This window comes from Sarcophilus harrisii, chromosome 2 (genome assembly GCF_902635505.1).
Source record: "Sarcophilus harrisii chromosome 2, mSarHar1.11, whole genome shotgun sequence".
NCBI lineage: Eukaryota > Metazoa > Chordata > Mammalia > Dasyuromorphia > Dasyuridae > Sarcophilus > Sarcophilus harrisii.
This window is the reverse complement of record NC_045427.1, coordinates 406,783,045-406,805,668: the sequence shown is the minus strand read 5'-3', so window position 1 is coordinate 406,805,668 and position 22,624 is coordinate 406,783,045. Positions and strand designations below refer to the sequence as shown.

The 22,624-nt window shown below is 47.2% G+C and overlaps 1 protein-coding gene across 1 annotated transcript in view; it reads right to left on the bottom strand.

The window, feature by feature from the left end:
* Positions 1–22,356, bottom strand: part of FGF18 (fibroblast growth factor 18) — a 44,457-nt gene extending 22,101 nt beyond the window's left edge. The window contains exons 1-3 of the mRNA XM_031953657.1: positions 21,057–22,356; positions 20,810–20,846; positions 5,218–5,398 (exon numbers count right to left, since the gene is read on the bottom strand). Of these exons, the coding sequence (XP_031809517.1) occupies positions 5,218–5,398; positions 20,810–20,846; positions 21,057–21,088 (250 nt within the window). The 5' untranslated portion in view covers positions 21,089–22,356. The remainder of the gene's footprint in view (positions 1–5,217; positions 5,399–20,809; positions 20,847–21,056) is intronic.
* Positions 22,357–22,624: the final 268 nt, after the last annotated feature.

Below are 22,624 nucleotides of genomic sequence, written 5' to 3'. Positions count from 1 at the left end.
TGCTGAGTATCTACTAGGAACAAGGTACATAGGAATAACAATAGCTAATATATATATATATATATATATATATATATATATGTAAGCATATTTACACATGGGTATGCCTGCTCTAGTTAAGGTTCTGGAGTCTTGACAGGGAAATGTCTTCTATGTAGATGGTGCATATGTGTGTATGTATGTAGAGAGATATTTATGTAGATAAAAAGATATACATATAGATGAATATCTATCTATACTTGCACCATAGAAGCCATAGTGGAATGTAGAAGGCAGGTTGAGGGGGCTTGGCATTGGGGGATATAGATGTGTGTGTATATATATATATATATATGTACACATGCATATGATAAACAGAGCAACATCAGTATACATGTGTATATTTGCAAGTCTCACATTCTGAGCCCCAATATCATTCACTAAGTTTGCCCAGGGTCACTCAGTTACTAAGTGTCTGAGAAAGGATTTGAACTCAAGACCAGCCTGCAACTGCCAACCGTGTTTGGTGCCAGTGGATGAAGAAGACACTTCCAACCTTCAAAATTCAAGGAGTTTGCAGTATAAAGGAGAAACAGTAACAATAGCTCATCTTTTGGACAGTCTTTATAGCTTATAAAATGCTTTCCTCACAACTGTGAGGTAGGTGGCAAAAGTATTAATAACTCCATTTTACAGATGCAGGAACTGAGGCTTTAAGAGGTTAAGTGACTTGCCCACAGTCCCAGAGTGAATTAGTACCATCGTCAGAACGGGAACTTGGGGTTGGCTTCCAGGTCCACCAACCTCTCTGATAGTCATTCTCTCTACAGTACAAAACAGTATGTGATAAATCAGTGTTCAAAGAAGTCTCCCTCTTCTCTAGGACTTTATCAAGAGAAACCCAAAGCCAGAGCAGCTGCCCTGCAAAGACAAAGCTAATAAAGACTTCTCCTAACTTTGTTGCAAACCAACATCCCTTTTTTGGTAGTTCAGTTGTTTCAGTCATGGAGAGATTTCATGACCCTATCTGGGGTTTTCTTGGCAGATGCTGGAACGGCTTACCAGTTCCTCCTCCAGCTAATTTTACAGATGAGGAAACTGAGGCAAACAGGGCAAGTGACTTGGCCAGGGTCACTCAGCTAGAGTGTGTCCGAGATCAGATTTGAACTCCAGGCCCAGAGCCCTCTGCACAATAGCGCCCCCTAGGTAGCCTCAACTTTCATGCTTTAAGAAAAAACCTTCTGGCCCACTCCATCCCCACCCGGGACCCTGAGCACAGAAGGACCTCACAGGCAATGAAGAACAGTGGAAAAGGCACCAAGCTCCTTCTTGCCAAAGAATCTTCCCTAGGGGGCGCCTACATGGCATCTTCGAGGACCAGGTCTTAAAGGAGCCTTCAGCATTCTAGGAGGAGCCCCACTGCAAGCCTAGGAAAGGAGCACAAAGGCCCCAGAGCTAAGGGAAGAGAGCCATGCCCTTCCTTCCCTCTCCCCACCCCCTTCACCCTGTGCAAAGGACAAGTCAGGTGTAAGAAGCACCAGGATGAAATGCACAATGCAGTATTGACTTGGGCATCCCCATTTTCCTACAGCACTTGGTCACATAAATCCCCATCTCAATAATATTTATATTGATTACCTGGGTCGGAGCATCACTTGGGCTCCAGATCCCTGCTCCCCTCCCAGGACAAACAGATGGGGTCCCAGCTCCTCATCTGCATTTCTAATAAGACATTTAAATGGAGCAGCAACAGAAGCTTCCCAGTCCTTTTGCTGCCCTGGAGGGGCAGAATCCTTCTTCTAGAAGCTGGGCAAGAAGGGAGAGGTAAAATGATCAGGGTGGTCCCCTAGGGAAGATGAGGAATTGTAGAGAGTGGAGGAGGATGGGGACTTACTTGCCTCGGTTTCATCTCAATGTCTGCCACTGCACCAGTGAATGTATCCCCTCTTCCTTTCCTTTCCCCTTTGTATTTATCCCTTCTTGGTCACTGCTTCCAATAGGTGTGGTCTTATGCTAGAATGTAAGCTCCTTGAGGGCAGAAATTGTGTCTTTTTAAAAGAGATGTATTCCTGCTGCTCAATACACCTGACAATGAGCATTTAATAAATGCTTTTTTCTAAGCCTCTAGTCCTCCTTTCTTTCTAGAACTGGAGCAACTAGAATTGGCCAAGGGATTATATTCACAGGTAGTTCAAATCTGATTCTGACCCTCTCATCCAAGGGTCTGCCAGATCACAGACATCAACAATGGCACAGCCTGGGAAGTTCAGGAGAAGGCCGCTCATAGACTCACCAAGAGGGGGCACTGACCCCATACGATCTGTTTAACCCATGAGTAAACTACAAATATCATGGTGCTAAAAGAAGTCATATTGGGGAAGACTTATGAACTAATATATAAAGGATTCAGAGAAACTTGGGAAGACTTATGAACCAATGCAGAGTAAATAAGGAGGACTTTTGGAACAACTGACACAATGACTCCAATAATGTATGGAATGATATTAGGAAATGCTCATCAATGGAGTGACCAATGGTGACTTCAGAGCATCACAGGTTTAGTTAGAAGAGTTTTAATTTTACAAACTAGGAAACTGAGGTCCATGAGATTAAGTAATAGGTCTCCCCTAATTTTATAAATGAGGAAACTGAGTCCCAGAGAAATGATGATACCTTCTAAAAATTTGAAGCAGAATTTAAAACCAGACTTTAAACTATAGGTCCAGCACTCTAGTCATTACACCAGAGGTATCAAACATGGGATTGATAACACTTCTGGATTGTGGCCTGAACCAGATTAAAATGTAATTGGGAAATCTTTACTAAAATAAATAAAATTTAAAAATAGATAATGTTAATATGTTTTTCTAAGTTAATATGCCACCTGCAGCCATCCTGATGTCCAGGTTAGCCACCTGTTTCTATGTGAGTTTGCCTCCTCTGCATCATACCAAACTGCCCTCCCCTGACTTATGGTCAACTCTGCTTCCTGCTTCTCATTAGAGAGTGGACAACCACAGATATGAAATGAGGGACCAATCTATCTGTTTGACCTAACTATACTTCTTCCTTACAAAGGAAGATAGTTATTAAGAAATGACAATGGTGTTAACTTTTAAAAGGGCATTAATTAAACATTTTAAAAGGACTTGTTTAACCCACTGCCCTGTCTGTTACTCCCAGCAATCCTTCCAGAGATCCACAGGAAAACTGCCACCCAAATCAAACCCAAATTCAACTTGGGGGGGTAGTGGGCTGGGGGAAGGGAAAGTCATCAGGGAAAGAGAGAATTGTAAAATCATAGAATGCTGAATTTGGAATGTACCTGAAGACAGCTGAGTCTTATTTTACAGAAAAGAAGTGATTCTTAAAGTCAACCAACTGCAAAGGGACAGATTCAGGTTTAGAAACCTGGTCTTCTGACTTCTGAGCTAGCCATTTTTTCTATAGTAGGAAAAAAAAAAAAGGAAGAGAAAGAAAAGACAATAGGGATACGGGTGACAGAGAAAGGGGAGTAATAGGGTTAAGAGATGAAGAGGAGAGGATATGACAGAGAATGGGAGGGAGTTCTGGAGAAGCAGAGACATAGGGACCCATGGAAATGGAGCTCTGGGCAGCTGGGCAGTGCAGGCTCGGAGCTCAGCCTGCCCAGCCCAGCCCAGCCCCTGGTGACCGTGCAGCTGCCACACACTCCAGGATCTTGAGATGAGGTCAGCTCTGCCCTGGGGCTGAGTGAGTTTAAATAAATGGAGTCCAAGATAAAAGGTCCAAGAAATTATTTGTCTTGTTGTCACGTCCCAACTGTAACGGACAGGGGCTGGGGGCCCAGCAGGCCAGGCGTCCTGCTGTTTCAGCTGGAGAGCTCCCAGGGCACTACCGCCCTCCTCCCCCAACACACACATCTACCCACATACATACACAACCCCCAACTCTCTTCACCCCCAAGCCCTGGTCCTCCTCCCCCAATAGGCACACACGAATGAAACCTCCAAGCCTCCTACCCCATCTCATATCAGGCAACAGACCTCCCCATCCCCCAGCTCTCCCTCAAGGATTCGACTCCTGGGAATAAGCAGATTATAAAGTTAGAACACTCCTTCCCATGCCAGACTTGAAGGGCTAGAGGTTCTCTAAGTTACCTAATACTGTAAGGGTCTATAATTCTCTGACCCTTTCCTAAAGGGACTTTATGCCTAGATTAAAGAAGGCTTCTACTCACATCCAAAGGTTTTCCCTTTGGAAAAGATACCAGTGATAAGGGACTGGGTTTTCTGCTTTTTTCTCTTTACAGGAGGAAGGGATAAAGTAAAAAGTTTTCTTTTATTCAACATCCCTCAGGTCAGAAGTAACATGGAGGTTCAGGAGACCCCAAATAATTCCACAGTGTCACCCCTATAGTTGAAGTAGAGCTTAATCATCAGAAAAGTTCCCAAGGGGGTCAGACAGCATATAAAATAGGACATGGCAAGTGGGGCATTGTCATAGGGCAAAAATAGAGGGCACTGAGAGACAGAAGTAACTAGTTTTAGTATAAAGCTAACACTGGTGTGAGTTTCTCTCCCTCTCCACCAGAATCTCAAGAGCTGTTTTACCCTTAATAAAGGTACTATCTTTTAGTACCATGAGGTACTATCTTCTGTCCCTTAATTGGGGATATACTTTTTAGTTACAGCTCTGGGTTCAGGTAAATCCCTGGAATCGGGGAAGAGAATAGAAAGAATTCTACACCATTATTGCATGCTGAATGCTAACTTGGGTTCTTGTGCACCTATACATACATCCATGCCCGGGATATGTATCAGCACAGAATCTCAGAGTGGAGCATCAAGCCCCACTCTCGCCTGAATAAGAATGCCCTCTACACCACACCTTTCCAGTAGTTATCCACCTTCAAAACCTAGCCAGTACTCCACCTGCCTCAACTCCCATTCTACTGTGAGCCAGCTTTGGTCGTTGAGTTTTTTCCTGATATTTAGCCTCAATCTGCCTTGGGAAGGACGGTCTAGTCAGCAAAGATACAGGGAGAAGCCCTTATCTAATCTGGTTTCTGGGATAAGAAGCAACAGCTAAAACCTCTGGTCCCTCTGCCCAGGACAGAACTCTGTGTGTGCCCACATACCCTCTCTTGTGCCTCTGTAGCTATATCAGCGCTGACCCCCACCCCACCCCAGGCCCAAGAGAAACTTCCCCAGGAGAAGGGGCTGGAAGAGAAGGACTGAGCCCAGTCAAGTCTCCTACCATATTTGTCTCCATCTTCCCCTTTGGCGCTAATCCTCCGCCCCAACACCTGGATATGCTTCCCGCTCGTCCGGCTGTACAGCTGGTACAGCCTCAGTTGCTTCCTGCTCACATCATCCCGCGCTCTCGTCTGATTCTCCACATGGATACGGAAATCCACGTTCTCCTCGGCTGCCAACACCTGTCAGGGGAAAAAGGGAGGAGGGGGAGAGACAAGGTGACTCCTGGAACAGTGAGCTCCACAGAAAAGGCCTCTCACAGGGAGGGAGGGGAGGGACGGAGCACCTGCCAGCCGAGGGGGAGCTGATGGCCCAGGGCCTGAGCCGGTGTAAGAAGGAATGTGTGACCCTCGCCTGACAGGTTGCTTTGGGAAAACACAACAGAACACTGGGACACAACAGAACAACTTACAGCCCTCTGTAAGTTAAGGGCTGGAAGAAACTTTGGAGGTCCCCAAGATCAGCCTAGTCCTTTTTATAATTGAGGAAACTGATGCTGACAGGGTGATTTGGCCAGAGTCCCACCAGCTCCTCCTGCCCAAGCTCAGCACTCCATCCACAGAACCACTTAGATGCTTCAAAATTAGGAAGGAGGGATGGAGTGACTCTGCCCGGGAGCATACAACTAGGAAGTATCCAAGGCAGGATTTGAATCTGGGTCTCCTAGAGTCCAAGTTCAACCTTCTATTCTCCTCACAATGGAATCTTGGGTTCTAATCTCAGCCCTGTCACTGACTTGTGGACTTTAACTTCACACTTTGAATTCTTTATATCTACCTTCCAACCTCACACAGGATGGTTACGAGCATTAAATAAGACAATGTAAGAAGGGTTATGCAAACACAACATAGTCTTACTGCAGCTTTCAGAAGACAGAGAGGTAAGACTGAGAAATGGAACAATGGCATTCTCCTGCCCAAATTAAGGAAACTCAGAATGGAAAGTTCCTCCCCTGTTCCCCTCACCCAAGACCCACCCAAAAAATGAGTTTTCTTAGAACCAAATTCCTTCCCTGCCCTCCCAGTATGACCAACTTGAGGTTTCAGGGTCATGTGAAGAAGCTGTCACCCTAAAGTGGAATTTTGGATGCTGAGGGAGTAAAATAGTCTAGGATCTTCCAGGAATTTCATCAGGAATAGGAATGTCCACCTTGCTTTTTTACTACTCCCAATATAACCTCTACTCCAGTCAAATCAACCTCCTCATTGTCCCACAAATAAACCACAAGCATTCCCACCACTATGCCTTCACCATAGGTGTGCATTGAGGGTGGGCATGATAATAACACCCACACCATGTGCCATCACACTAGACCCATGCTCTGTGCATCACCATGTCCCACAATCCATATTAATGTGTTCTACCTGCTCAACTCAGGTCCCCTCTCCCTTCCTTTCAACCACCAGGTTCTATTTCTCTGTATGTCTTTCTATTTCTCTTTCTTTCTCTCTCTCCTTCTTGTCTGTTTCCCTCCCCTCCTTCTTTCCCTCTTTCTCCCTTTCCCCCCCTTTCTCTCTGTCTCTCCCCCCACCTCACCTCTCCTCTGCCGGTCTCTGTCTCCCCTCCATATCCCTAGAGAAATACATGCTATAATTTACATCTTAGATTTACCTAATGGATTTAGATTGTAGTCCTTGAATAGAATGCCTATTTACAGGATGCCTATTTATGCCTATTCATAAGATGAGCTTGCCTACAATCCCATTCTTCTCAGAACAGAATGTTGTCAGCCTTTCGATCCCTCAGCAACCCAATAACTCTCTCCAGCCCCTAAGAACAAGTCTCCAGGATTCTTTATTCACCTTCAGACACCTTTTCATATTCACTAGGGACTTTATTGATCAGAGGTCAAACCAATTTCATGACCCCACATCCCCCACAGATAAGCAGGAAGCCACTTCCCCAGAAGCCAGTCCTCAATAATGATTTTCTTATGACCCTTCTGGATACAAAGTGAGTGACCTGAGGTCATCAAGAGGCATTGGGTGGTGCTTTTTCCCCTGTATGCAGGAAAGAGCAATCCATCTCTCACAACTCTTACCACCTGAGCCAAACTCCTAGCTATCAGATATATCAGGAAATACCCCAAGGTGATGTAAGGGACAAGGAAAACCAAAAAGGTGGGACCACATAGTCCTGAGATTCAACGTCCAAGGCACCAGGTGTGGCCAAATCTGTTACTTGCATTTCTACATATACAATAGGACACATTACCTTCTCTGGTATCACACCCCAAGAGTAGCTAAAACTGTGGTTGGAGAAAGCACTCCAGGACTTCCCATAAGGCAGCAAGACAGCTATTTAGCCTTTTCTTTCTCCACCTGGAGTCTCTGCTATAGGATTAAGATTATATATATATATATATATATATATATATATATATATATATATATATATATATAATGAAGTACACAAGTCTACAGATACAGTCCTCCATGTAAATGTGCTTGCTGCAGCATACTAGAGAAGCCTCTCTGTACCAATCCCCAGAGAGGGACTGCATGTGAACTTGAGCTTTTTCTGCTTAGACCTTTCTTCACTGAGCCAAGATAGGGGCCCTTTTCTAGATCTCTGGCTATTGTCATCTGCTAAGGCAGTCCAGCATTGCTTTTTTATTAGTTAAACCTTTTACAAATCTGCAAAAGATGGAATCCGGAATAAGAAATCATTGTGGCTTTTTTTTTTTTAATTGACCCATGTTTTTAAATTCATGCAAGGGGTTCATTATCTCAAAAAAGTCCTATCTTTACATAAAGATAACGACCTCCCCCAATTTGTCTTCTAACACAGAAACATATTGTCCAATGTCAGGTTTGTTTGTTTTTAATAGGGTACACCTGCACTTAAGAATAACTTGTTTCCCACTCCCACCCCAACCCCAAGCTTCATCTGGCTCCAGGTTGAAATGTCAGAAAACATTCACCAGCCTCCCTGGTTTCTTGAAGGTCAATATGGATGAAGAAGCAACCAATAACAGCAACAGCAACACATTATCTTGTTGACCCAATAAGATTAAATCTCTTCCCTGATCCAAGGTCACAAGTTACAGTTGAAATGTATCTTAGAGATTTTTTTGAAAATAAGAATGTTTACTTTTTATTTTTGATTCTCACTTACTCAATTGACTGTAATTTAAATGAACACTACAAGCCCCCTTCTCTCATAAATCACGTTGTTTCCAAGTTCTGAACCCTTTCTTTGATTGGTAAGTGTCTGATTAGTTATCAATACTTCATTGCAACTATAACCTTCAAATTGGAGTTTTGCATCAGGGCTCTCAATTCAGAGAAAACAAAACCTTTGTCTAAGTTATAAAAGCAGGGGAAGATTTTAAAGAAGTGTCCTAAATAAAATGTGCATTAGTAGCTAGGTTCAATTTCCTCATTTTACAAATGAGGAGACTGAAGTCTAGAGAAGTTAAGAGACTTCAATTTATCAAACATCACTAAGTGACCTTATAGGGAGCCACTGTGCTGCCTACAGTAAGCAGCAGGAATACACAGATGGAAAATTTGGAAGGTCACAAAGGTGACCAATAATAGATTTGGGATTCAAAGCTAGCTTCTCTGAGTATCTATCCCATGCTCTGTTGGCTCCAGCACAATGTCTCTGTCCAGCATTGTGTAGCAGCTAGTATGCTGAACCTGAAAGCCTCCAAGCTGTAGAGCATCAAGAATCAGTGGGGGGGAAGGGAGGAAGGAGAGGAAGGGGAGACATGAAGAGATAGAGGGGAGGGGAGGAAGAAAGAGAGAGAGACAGAGAGACAGAGAGAGAGAGAAGAAGAGGAGGAGGAAGAGGAGGAGAAAGAAGAAAGAAGGAAGAGTGGGTGAAGAGAGACAGAGAGAGGAGAAAAAGAAAAAGAGAGACAGAGAGAGAGAAGAGAGGAAGGGAGGGAGGAAGAAAGGCAAAGGGCGAAGAGAGAAAGAAATGGTGAGGGAAAGGAAATGGGGGGGAGGAAGAAAGGAAAAAACAGAAGAGGGAGAGATAAGAGAGAGGAAAAGGGAGAATGGGGGAGAGAGAGAGAGAGAGAGAGAGAGAGAGAGAGAGAGAGAGAGAGAAAGAGAGAGAGACACAGGGAGGAGGACAGAGGAGAGAGAAGAGAGAACAAAAGGGATGGGGATGGCAGGAGGAGAGAGAGGAAAGGGCTGAGAGAGAGTGGGGAATCCAGAAGCCCTCCTTTTCGGCTTTTTTCTTGTGCCATCGCCTCTAACTCCAGGACCACCAAAGATTCAGTACAAAGAAGTCAGCTACTGAGTGGTGGGGACTGATGGGCCCTTGCCTCCATCCAGCACTGCTAACAAATTTTCCCTCCCCTCAGGGGCCCTTCCCTTGGTAGACAGCACACTACAGAATAACAGCACAGATTCAGGTAGCTCTTGTCACACACACTGCCTCACTGGATGGATGCTACAATTCCCAGGCACTGCTATCTCTTGTGCAGTTTAGAGAGGTGACCTCATTTGCCATGGTCCTGTAACTGTTAAGTTGTGAGAAGCAGAATTCAAACCAAAGCCTTTTATTTCAAGTCCAGCACACTGTAGAATTTGGACTCAAAGGACCCAAGTTTGAATGCTGGATCCTCTCTTCACTATTTGTGTGATGCTGAAAATGTCCATTTCAGTCTCCCTCGTTGGCATTGCTTTCTGGCTACAAATCTTGTGAGCTAAATGGGGTTTTCCTAGCTCTCTACTAAAGAGATTTCCCAGTCCTCAGGATCTCTCCTCCCTTCCAAAGTATCTAGAGGTTCTGGTCATCTCTCTGTGGAATGGTAGCTGGCAACTGTGAAAGCTAGCACTGAATCCCTTGGTTCTCTGTCCCTTTCTCCTTCAGCTGCTTCCCTCTCTAGGACCTACCCTCAGTGCTCCTATCCTCTAGATCTCTTCTCAGCACTTTTTCTCCCAGGACTCACAGAGATGGAAGGGCCTCCCGAGCTCCGCCTCCAAATGGACTGCGCATCTCAACCCATCCTCTGTTATATTTCCAGTTTCCTATGTTCATTAGGAAGAGTCCCTGACACCCCAGCCTGAAAAACACCATGACCGTCATCCCGCCATTCTGGAAATCACCAAGGAAACCCAGGGCAGGCAGGACTGTTCCCTTATGATGAACAATAGCTGAATGAATATTTTGGAGGTACTTTTCAGATACTATCTCATTAGTTACTCTCAACTCCTCTGTGAAAGAGGTAGTACGTTCAAGCTACATCAAAATCTTTTCTTTAATATATGAAAAAACTGCGATAGAGAAGTGAGGAAAACAAGATGATCCAAGATTCACATATTTTGAGGCCATATACAATGTCTGTCTACTACTGTACAGCTGCTACATGGACATCTTGAACTAGACTACAGAGGGAGACCCAGGAGTAATGGGAGATGAGGGGATTTCTCCACTAACTAGCAGTCACCTGACCAGAATATGGAGGATGAAGATAGGGAACAAAATATAGTTTAAGACAGGGGTCTGGGAGTGGGTGCTTTGACACCTGCCCTTCAACACTAATCTTCCACACTAGTCACTTCAACCCTCCCACCCCACTTGTCCTTTCCAATTCTCTCCCCTTCCTGTTTTAAATAGAAACAAGAACCTCAACCTGACTTTTGCTGCCTTGTTTCACGAGATGTTTAAGGCTATATAAATGAGTATTTCCTAAGAGTTACCTTGTAAAGGTTTCTACAGAGGGTCACCTCAGTGATATCCTCCAACTATCCCCTCCATCCTCTGCTGGCTCTTCTGGGAATTATAGGCTTTTTAGAGCTGTAAGAGATCATTTGTAGTTGAATCTTTTCATTTTCCAGAGGAGAAAACAAACCCAGAGATATTTAAATTACTTGCCCATAGTAATGTTCCAGTAATGTCACAGAACTGAATTTGAATTCAAATCTCATGGCTCAAAATTCACTCAATACTATTAGAAGTCATTCCCCTAGGACATATCAAAGGAGAAAAAAAGAGGATTTGGGGAAATAATGGATATGTTACTGATTAGACATAGGAGTCAAGAGGATAAAACTTCCTGGCCAAATCCCTTTCTGCCTAACACAATTCGCAGAGATGGGAATAGAGTCAATTTCCTACCACTCACAACCTTTATTTCCACTACTTTCACTAATTCATAAATAGATTTGTGTCACCACATGGACAATGGGTGATTCTCATGCTCTATGGGATTGAGAAAACAAGTTAGGGAGCTTCCCTATTTCCTCCCCATGCCTATCCACAATCTGGAATTTCTATCTACATGAGGACATACATCCCAAAAAAATAGCAGACAAATTGGTTGTAAGGATACACAAAGAGAATAATGTTCATTCACATCTATTAACATATTATCATACCTCACACCCAATACATATAATATAGACAGTACACACATATATACTCCTGCCCCAGGAGAAAAAGTGAGAAGCCATGAGTGTCTATTTCTGTAATGAGACACAGAGTTCTGAAGCATGGGTTAAAGAAGAGAAGAGAAGGATGCCTTATCTCTGGCATAACAGTAACTGTGTTTGCATATGTGTTCAGCAGATAGGCTGCCAGAGTGCAAGGTCTAGGATCAGAAAGAGCTGAGTTCAAATCCCACCTCAGACACGTGACTCTGGGCAAGTCATCACTTACCCCTGTTTATCTTAGTTTCCTGTATAAAATGACCTGGAGAAGGAAATGGCAAGCCATTCAGTATCTTTTCGAAGAAAACACCAAATGGAGTCATGAAGAGTCAGACATGACTGAAGAACAACATACAGACATATAACATTATAGACAGAGATATGGAAAGAGAACAAAAGATGTGGATAGATTAGATAAACATTGTTAAGTGACCGGTCCAAGAGCTCACAGGTCCACACTAAACATCTAAAAAGCATTTTCCTTATAGCAGCCTACTTGGGTAATAATTAGGTATTCTTATCCCCATTTTACAGATGAAAAAAGACAGGCTTGGAGAAGTTTGAGATGACTTGCCTATGGTCACACAATGAATCAATATAAGAATCAGAATTTAAAATTTGTTCCCCTGACTTTAATCCAGTGTCTTTTCATCCTGCTGCTACAGTTAGACTATGCCTATAGTCAAGAGACATTTCCTGCATCTTCTGACTAACTCTTCCCTTTGTTCCAGGTTCTCCAGGCAATGAACAAAGAATATTAAGATTGAAAAAATCCAAGTGGGTTGAGAACGTGGGAAGGAGAAGGGAACACTTCCCAGATGCTAGGACTAGGATAAGATTCTCTCTTCCAAGTTGCTTTGCTTAAAGCATTGGTCATCCCTCTTCAGTCTAGGGCCTTACACTCTGGGGAGCATTCTCTGCTTCCCCTCTTCCAGTTCTGAAGGTCAGTCAATGATCCGGAGTTCATGGTGTATGTCACCTATTTATCTAGTCTCCATCCTGGCCATCCATCCAACAGTCCTCTGTGGGGGCCCTGCCAGGCAGCAATCATGAGGGAGTCAGAGGTTCTCTTTAGGGCACATGTTGTCCGAGGGGAGGGGAGGAAAACCGACTTTTAAAAAGGGAAATTTGCAAAGAAGGGAAAGGAGAGGGAGAGCTCTGGACACCGAAGGAATCACCTCTGACTACAGTTGGGAAGAGATGGGCAGTAAGATGGAGAGAAAAAGAGCCAGGAATGGGAACCCCTCCCACACACACACACACACACAGATATGAACAAATGAAAATGGAGGGAGCGGAATGGAGAAAGGAAGGAGAATGGAGCTCAGTCTCTTCAGAATCCTCCTCTTGGATTTCATCTTCCATTAACTATAGCTCCCCTTCCATTAAAGGACTGAGTAAGGCAGCCCTTGATCCCCTCAGCAGGCCTGGCTAGAGCCATCCATCTCTGATGGATAGGGGGAGAAGAGCAGTAATGGCAAATCTCACGTTTCGGGAGCTGCTTGTCTTCAACAGAGGATGATGGGAGTGGGGTGGGGAGGTGACTGAACCAGCACCCCAGCCCTGCAAGGCTGGGCTGGAACGACTCCATGATAAACAATCCTATCTGGACCTCTCAGACCACAAGCCACCATTGGAGAAGAGTGAAAAGACCAGACCCTAGCTCCCTTTAAGGGGGTGCTTGGTCAGATGCCCCCCCACCCTCAGGGAACAGACAGTTTTAGGACAAGCATGGGAAAGAGGGCTCTTTCATTTTGGCACTCATTGGATTGGGCTTCTGTGGTTTGGTCAAAATCAGCCTTACTCACTCCTCCAAATGATTTTGTATTTGCTTCATATATATTGTGTACAAGTTGTTTCCTCCAGAAGATGAGCTCCTTGACGACAGGGATTTTTTTTTATTATTATTAATATGTGTGTGTGTACTTTTGCTCAAGATCCACTGCAAGTACTTAATGTTTATTGAACTGGATTCTCAGGGCAAAGCCTCAATCAATCCTCTACCTCCAAGGCAGGACAGTCCTTCCTTCCACTCAGAAAGTAATGCCTGTCTTTACATGTTGCTAAGGAAAGATGCTACACACTTCCTGTTCCATTCACTAATCTGATCCCCTCTCCTCTTCCCTCATTACTAGGGACAAGCTTAGATAGAGGTTATATGGAGTGACTTTCACCGACCATGGACCAGCCTGTCCCAGGGTTTTCTTAGCAGCGACACTGGAGGAATTTGCATCTCTTTTTCCAGTGGATTAAGGCAAAGTTACATGACTTGCCCAGGATCACACAGCTAGTGAGTGAATGAGGCCAGGTTTGATCTCAGGCCTCCTTGAGGGAGCTAGATGATAGCATTGGACAGCTTCCACCCTGGAGTTCCTGGGTAAACACTCTTGTTTGTTACCACATTCATGGGCAGGACTGGGGGAGGTAGACTAAATTGTCCTAGAAAACCCCTCCTAGTTCTAAATCGCCTAAGTTTTGATCCTCTTACACCTATAGGAAAATAGATGACATTTCCTGCAATGACTCATCCCAATGAACCAGAGGACCTCACCAAGGACAATTAGTCTGGGAGACACATTTGGTCCAGAAGGGACCATCACATCCATTTGTCACCAAGAGGTGATGCTAAAGATAAAATGGAATATTCTAGAGCAACAAAATGAAGGGCCACATCATCTGTAACCCCTGAGTCCCATGACTAAGTGGCTCAGTGGGATAGTCAGGAAGTGGGATGAAATCAGGAAGGCCCAAGTTCAAATCCAACCTCAGACACCTAATAACTGTGTGATAAGTCATTTAACTTATATGCCTCAGTTTCCTCAACTATAAAATGGAGATAATAATATTTACTCCCTTAGGATTGTTATGAAGATCAAATGAGATGTTTGTTTTAAAAAAAAAAAAGTGCTATAATAGTGCCTGGTACATATTAGGCTCCATATAAATATTTGTTCCCATCTCTATGTCCTCCTCTGTCCTTTCCCAACTGCCCTCCATACTTATCTCGATGATATAAGGCCTGTGCTAAGAAACAGATACCTCAGATAGTAGAAGAAGAGTCTTGCACAAAATGGGCATTTAATAAAGGCTTCTTGAAACCGATAACATTACTTGCAGATCCTCAGAACTGGTTTAGAATAGGTTCAGAGAAGTGCACCTATTGCTACCACCTCACAAACTCTCTCAGCTACCCAGGTTGCACTCTTTGTCTGGGACACATTCTCCCTTCATCCCTGACTAAAGCCAGGAACTACCTACTCTTTGAAACCTCCCAGGATCTCTCCTTCTCCCTCTCCAAATGAACACAAAAACTCCCTCTTCAAAGTATTCTAGAACATGATGGATTTCTTGTTTATTTGCTCCCTATCACTAACTACCTTTCAGCACACTTGTGAACAGCCCTATTCCTAATGCTAATAGGAAGAACATTAGTAACTCACATTATTGAACTGCTAGAGGGCAGATACTCTATCATGCTTCATCTCTGTATTACCAGAGTCAATTACAAAACCATGCACACAGAAGGAACTTAAGTATTTCCTGAAGTGAAGTGAATCCTCAGCTACCGTGTCACTCACCAGTCTCTGCTGCTACCCAGAGATAACTCTCCCATGACCTTTTTCTCATAGACTTCTGAATCAAATCTAAATCCAAAAAAAAAAAAAAAAAAAAAAAAAAAATCACATTATAAAGAAAAAAATTAAATCTCATGACTCCTCCCAGCAAACCTAGGTAGGAAACCCAGGTTCCTGCTGAACAGCTACCTCAAAAAAGACTGCTCTAATGGACAATTCCTGAGGCAGAATTAGAATGACACTGACTGTACCAACGTCAAGAAATTTTTAAAAGTCTGCTTTCTTATCCTTATAAACATCTATGGTGGAAGATGCTTCCAAAGCCAAGAATCTGTGATTCTTATATCACAAAGTTTTTGGATTTCAATCTAGAAGAGACTTTATCAATCCTCTAATCTCAAGATGTCACAAATTTACAATTGTGTCAGTTCTATGGTGCCTGAATCAGATTAAAACATAATTGGGAAACACTTAATAAAATAAATTGAAATAAAATGTAGGTAATCTTTTACCTCAAAAGACTGAAACCCCTGCTCTAATTAAATCTCCTAATTTTACAAAGAAGGAAAACAAGATTAGGATGTGCCCAAAGTAGTAATAAACAGAATTTGAGCATAGGTCTCTCATATGCTCATTCTACTTACCACACTTTGATTCTATGGATACAAGTCCTTTTGAAGAAACACTAACTCTATTACATAGTAGCCCCCTTAGACTAGTGAAAAGAGTACTTAGCCTCAGAAGATTTGTGTTCAGATCTTACCATTTGTGTGACTTTGGTCAAATCATTTAACCTTTCTCTCAGCTTCAATATCTTTAGTGAGAAAGGTTGGACTAGTTAAAGGCACCAACCCTGCTCAGAGGTGCAGATATAAAAAAGGAAGATTATCAGTTGAAAAGTCTAATGAATCTAAATAGATCAAAATTTTAGATCTCTTTAGATTTATAAAGTCTAAAGGATCTAAGTAGATCTAAAACCCAGACTAGATCTGGGAGCAAGGAGATGCTGCAACCAGACAGACACATTTGACACCATTTCTATAGAGAAGTTTCCATGGGCCCTAGGAGACAGGTCAGAATCTTAGTTTCTTACCCACTTGCCTATTTAAGAAGATGTCAATAGAATCTTTCACTCCAGGACCAAAGCAAGCATGTCTATTTGTGTCTCATTTATTCCATTCTTACAAGAATACACCCATCCACAGAGGCTCTGTTTCAATCACTCACAGAGAGTGCTAGACTAGAGTCAGAAAAGCAAGCTGCTTCTTGGACACAGCTCTGTGTAATCTTAGGCAAGTCATTGAACTTCTCTCTGTGATTCCATTTCCTCTTCTGTAAAATGGAGGTAATTATACATGCCCTAGTTCTCTCAGCAGGTTGTTGTGAAGATAAAGTGAGATTAGAGATGTGTGAACACACTTTGGAAAGTTAAAAGCATTGCACAAATATAATAAGCTGCTCATGGGGGGAAGGTGTGGAGAGAAATCACAGGGACACCCCGAGAAATCTTCACCCTTTGGCCACCCAGTGAGCTCTGGTTTCCTATCATCGAACAGGAGGGTATTGTCTCCTGACTGGCCCCCATATCCTGGCCCTGCTTGAGGAGGAGGGTCCTGGGCCTCAATGAGGAAGCAGATCAGAAAAGGGATGGGCAGGGGGGAGGGGAAGAGGGAGATGAAGGATGCGGGGAACATTCTAACCTTCCAAGTACCAGGTGGTGAAGAAGGAAACAAGCCAGGGAAAACACACAGGAGAGAGAGAAACAAATCCTCAGAAATCTAGACAGAGAAGCGTCTCCCTACATAGCAGCACCCCTTCTCCACACCACCCCCCAGCTTCAAGAACTGAAGCTTCCCTCCCACTTTGCTTTCCGCATTTTCCAGCCTCTCTCTGTCTCGGGCTAAGCCCCCATTGCTGGAACCGGACAGGGAACAATGTCAGGCAGGTGCCGGAGAAGCAGGGAGTGAAAGACCGGGGCCGGTGTCATTGTCAACGTTCAGCCAAGTGCAAAAAAGCAATTTACTTGTCACGGTTTCTGCTCTTTGCTTAAATTTTTAAAATTCTTCCAATTTTAACCATCTGAGGTGTCCTGAGTTACTTGGATAAGGGGTTTTATTAAATTCCAGGCTTTCACTCAGTGGGGTCCTGGTCAGGGGAGGCGGGTGGTGGGGAGAGGAGAAAGGGAGAGGAGAGAGAGAGAGAGAGAGAGAGAGAGAGAGAGCGAGCAAACAGAACTGAAACCCTCAGTTAAGAGGGCAGGACAGTGTTGTCTTCTGGATGTGCTCCCAGAAACATGGCCTTGATTTCAGGGTGAGGGGCAGGGGTCCCCACTAGGTCACCCTGTGGCCTGCATAGGTCCATATCTCCTAGTGATAGGAAGACACTGAAGTGGCAGTGGCAGAAAATGGCAGAAAACCCTGGAAATGACATTTTTAGATATGGAGAAAACTTTTAATGGGAAAAAAAAGGACAAATAGGGAAGATGGAAGCAACATTTCCAACGTTGGAGGAAAGCTGTATTATTCACTGCATGGATTAGAAATAAGAAAGGAGAATGCTATGCCAGAAGGGAGCTTAGAACATAAATTGTTTGAGCTGGAAGAGGACTAGAAATCTTTTAGACCAACTCCCTTATTTTACAGACCTTTACAGAAGGAGGCAGGCCAGAGAGATGGGACTTGCCTAGGTCATAAAGGCAGGGGCAGAGCTAAAAGCAGACCTCTGTCCTCCTGCTGAGTCTAAGGCTCTGCCTGCCAAACAGCACTGTCTCACTAATATCATTCCACCTGCCTTGAATTTTTTCCAATTAAAGACACGAAACTATTCAAAATCTAAACAAAGTCAACAAAACATTCCCTTCTTCTCAAACTCTTCCTATTGCTCTCAGACCAATGGCACTTCTCCTTGCCCCTCTCATGTCTGATAAGTGCCAGCCCCATTCACCTTGCTCATTTTTCTCATAAAAACACTATGAGACATGAATGAGAGATAGCTATACACATCAGCTGGGGATTAGGACCTCAAAGTATTTTTTTTCAGAGAAGGGAGATTCCCACTAATAGCCCAAACATAACCCCTTTGAGCATGGCTGTTAACTGGAGACTTTTTTCCATGAGAAGAGAGAGAATCTCTTCACCCTGGGATGCAAGAGTATGGAGGTCAATGTCCCCACTGGAAAGGGTTTGGGAGGCCACTAGATTATGAGGTTCTTTCTCTCAGGTTGCTTCACTCAGACCACCCAACAGCTCCCCAGAAGCACCAGCTCTTATTCTAGTGGGGGGCAAAAGGTGGAGGTCAAGGGAGGAGGAAAGAGGCTCAGCTTCTTACAAACACAAAGACACAAAAACCAAGACCACACACAAAACCCTCCTGGGGCCCCACTTCAAGAAGCTTGGGCAGTGGCCCTAGGCAGGTACCTACATCAAAATGCTGATGGTGATACTACTACATGCCATCTCCTCCTCCTCCTCCTTTACCAAGCCCCTCTTTTCTTCCTATTATGCAGAGGACCCAGTTACTACTCAATTCAATGGTATTATTCAAAATGAATCAGAATATTAGAGCTGGAAAGGGTATTAGTTTATCTCTTAAGTCCAACCTCCTCATCTCATAGTCAAGATCTACCCCAGCTGATTACAGTCTTGGCATTTCAGGCCCTGACCTCCATCTCTGACCAGGGTCTCCTTTCCCTCCTGATCACCCCCACACTCCTTCTCCCCTGGGCCTAACTCACAAGATCACATCTGCTCTTGCAAACGGACTTGTCTTAAGTTACTGGCTCCTGCCTCATCGATCCCCAGAGTCACAAGGGACAGCAGCCACCGACCCCAGACATCCATGCAGGAGGGGAGGACAGTGTGTCCAACCCCAGCCCTGCAACCCAATCATCTGGCAAAAGCTGACCCTAATTGCCCAGCGCACACTTAACTTCCCAGAATTATTGCTAAGGACTCCTCAAAAGGGTGGGGGTGGAAGCAAACCCAAAAGGCATCTGTCCCTTGGACCAGAATAACAGGTCTTCCCTGGAGGCAAAGGAAAGCAAGTAGAAGGGGAAGGGGCAGGGCATGAAGAGGTGACTGAAGGTTCCTATACACACACACACACACACACACACAGAGACCTTAAAAAGTCCCCACTATAGTTCTGACACTTCTAGTATCTCTAGGATGTTAGAGGTGCCCCTACTAAATCTGACAATTATCCAACATACAACTCCTGCCATTCCCATTAGGAAATCTGGGAAACTACAGATTTTCCCCCAAATCTAATCATCCCTGTCTCTCAATAGTTACCTGGCATTGTAAGGGTCCAGTACAAAGGGCCAGCCTCCCCTGGACATATTCCCACACCTGCCCTCAGTCAAATCAGGGAGAATGGGGGAGGTGCATAATCCCCTTGGCTGGAGTCCAGCTCCCCTCACTGGTCCCCTCCCTCTCTGCCCCAGGTGGGTGGGGGCCCCAAGCAGCTGGGGCTTCAGGCTTCCTCCCCCCCCCCCCCCCCCCCCCCCCCCACGCAAAAAGTGGAGAGGCCGCCCCTGGTCTGGTTCTAATCGTAGCTGAGGCGGCTCTCTCCTTTTTTTCCTTCTTTTCATTATTTCATGGTTTTGGAAGCCGGCGCGTTCCAACTGTCTGCATGCCAATAACTTCCCCAAGTCTGAAGGCTGCTGAAGTAAGAGATCAGATTTTAGCAAGTGCTTTCCAGGCGGGGCGCCAGCCCCTCTCTTGATTCACTGAGAACTAGGAAGGAGAACAAGCCGAGTCTGAGCAACCTTCAGCGAATGAGTGAGGACTCACAGGACCTCGTGCTGCCCCCCGAAGGCTGCTGTCCACCCAACCCCGCTAGCCCTCCCGTAGTCAGGGGTGCTCTCCCTTTTTGTCTGCTACTACTCACTACCCCCTCTCCACTCGCATGCTCTCTTTTCTTCCTTCTCCTTTCTCTTTGCCTCTCTCAAACACAGCAAACGCCTTTAAAAACCACAGGGTAATTTACAGCTGAAGGTTTCTCTCTGGACTAGAAATCAGCTCTGCTGAAAGAAGGAATCTTTTTGTTTTTATAATCTAGCAGCAATTTTCAGGGAAAATATGTCGAACTCTCCGAATGGGTCTTAGATTCGGTCATATTTATTTCTGCAGCCGATCCGCATCTCCTGACATCACACGGTCAAGGTGAAACACACACACACACACCGCCCACCAGGTTGAGATACGCACAGCAGAGACCCTGGGGCGGGCGGCTCTCTGCCTACCCGAGCAAGGGCCCGCACCCCGGACACGCCTGCGTGCCTGCCCCCTCCGGCATCCCAGGAACAGGTGCACTGCCAATTCTGCCCCCCTCCCGGGGCCCCGGCTCTCCCCCGGGGCCCGGGGCCACCCAGGAAAAGAGGGGACAAGAGACGAGGGAAGAGGCGCGGCGTCTCGGCGCTGGAGGCTTCCAGCAAGCGGCAGGAACCGGAGATCCAGACCAGACCGAGCGCACCCTCCCCCGGGAGACCATCAGGGTTAGGGACAGGACAAGCCACCCGGACGGGGTAAGCCCGAGCGCTGGCACCTGCCGCCGGGGAGGGCGGGCCCGCGTCCCCCGTGCCCGCCCGCCCGCCCGCCCGCCGAGGGAGCCGAGAAATGTCACGTACCTGTACCTGTAAGCACAGCAGCAGGAAGTGTAAACATCTGCGGGGGGAGAGAGAGCGAGAGCCGGTCAGACGGGGCGCTGGGTACCGGGACGCCCGCGGGGGGCAGCGGCCACGGGGCGGGAGAGGGAGCGGGGACGGAAAGTGGGCACCCCTCGGGGGACCCCGCAGCCGCTGGGGATGGAAGGGGGAGGGGCGGAGGAGGGTTAGGGGGCACCCGAGAACCCAGCCGGGGAGGCGCGGCGCTTACAGGCAAGTGCAGGCGGAGAACACTGAATACATCGCTGAGAAGGAAGGAAGGCGGCGGCTTCTAGCCCGAGGTCACGTCACTGCGCCGGGGCCCGGGTCCCAGCCTGGACATGAGAGGCGGCGAGCTACAGCGGGCGGCGCCGCGCGGCTCCGGGGGGGCTCCAGCGGCTCCGCTCCGCGGGGCTGGGCCGGGGGCTGGGGAGGACGAAGACTGGAGCGGGCGCCGCTGCCAACGCCGCCACGGCCGCTGCTGCTGCTGCTGCTGCTCCGCTGCCCTGCCGGCCGCTCCCTGCGGCATCAGCGCCTCCGCTCCCGCCGCCTCCTCTACCCGGGCCTTGCGCCCTCGGGGGGTCGGAGGAGCTGGCGCTTCGGCTGACTGGGACCTTCCGAAGCACGGGGAGGGGGTGGCCGCCCGCTCCTAGCCTCCTGGGGACGCTCTGGACTCGGCTCCCGGGCGCCGCGGTTCGGGGTTCTGACCCGCTGCCGCTGGAAGTCTAGTCTCGTCTGCGGCGCAAGCAGGTTATTCCGGGGACAGCATGGCCGGCAGGGCGGAAAGGTCGGGCGGGGCTGGCTCTTTGGGGGAGCGGGGGGGGGGGGGGGGGGGGGGGCGTGGGGCTGGGGGGTCAGGGCGCGGGGGTCGAGGCACACCGCTTCGGGGAGGCGTTAAGGCCGCTCCGTCTGGGCTCCCGCCGGCTCATGTTTCCTCCTCGCCCCGTCTCCGTCCGTCCGCATCACCACCTCCCACCACAGGCGGCGGCCGGGGCGTTTTCAACGCGGGCGGCGAGGGAGGGGGGCCAGAGGGGGGGCGTGGGGAAGGGAGGGCCGGGGCCCGAGCGGAGCCGGCACAATGAGGATGCGGGGATGGGGGGCTCCCCCCTCGGGGCGCGGCCGGACGGGAGCTCAGCTCAGCGGTGTGCACCGCGCCCACATCAAAGGCGGCTCTGGAGCGGCACCGGCGGCGCAGCCGCCTCCTCCTCCTCCTCCTCCCGGCTCCCGGCTGAAAAAAGGGGGGTGGGGTGGGGGAGGGGGGCGGTCGGACGCTCGGCGATGGTACCGGCTTCTCCGAGGGGCAGGGCGAGGAGACGCCGGAGCTTATTCAACAGAAGTCAGTCTCGGTCCGCTCAGCTGGGTCTGGAGAGCCGCGGAGCCGTCGGAACTCGCGGGCGCAGTTACGCCGCGGATAGCCTGCCCGCTCCGCGCCCCTGCCGGCCGCGGCCAAACTCCAGAGCTCATTTCCAGCCCGTCAGGCACTGAGCGTCCTCGCACTCGCACACTGACTGGCGCTAAGACGGGGAGGGGGAGCAGCGGGGTGAGAGGGCGGGACAGGCCCAACCCCCGGGGCGGCTCCGGGGAGGAGGGGAGAGGGGAGGCGGCAACACACCCGCGGGCCCACGCGAGATCGCGCCACCTCCTCCCGGCAGCCCCCAGACGGTTGCCCCACTCCAAAGCCGCCCTGAGCGTAGATGCTCCACTGACCAGGTCTGTTTAAAGCTCCTTTGCACCCTGCTCTGACAGTTAATTCCTTGGACTTTCAGAACCCGGACCGGCCTTTTTTGCCTGCTTAAAGGA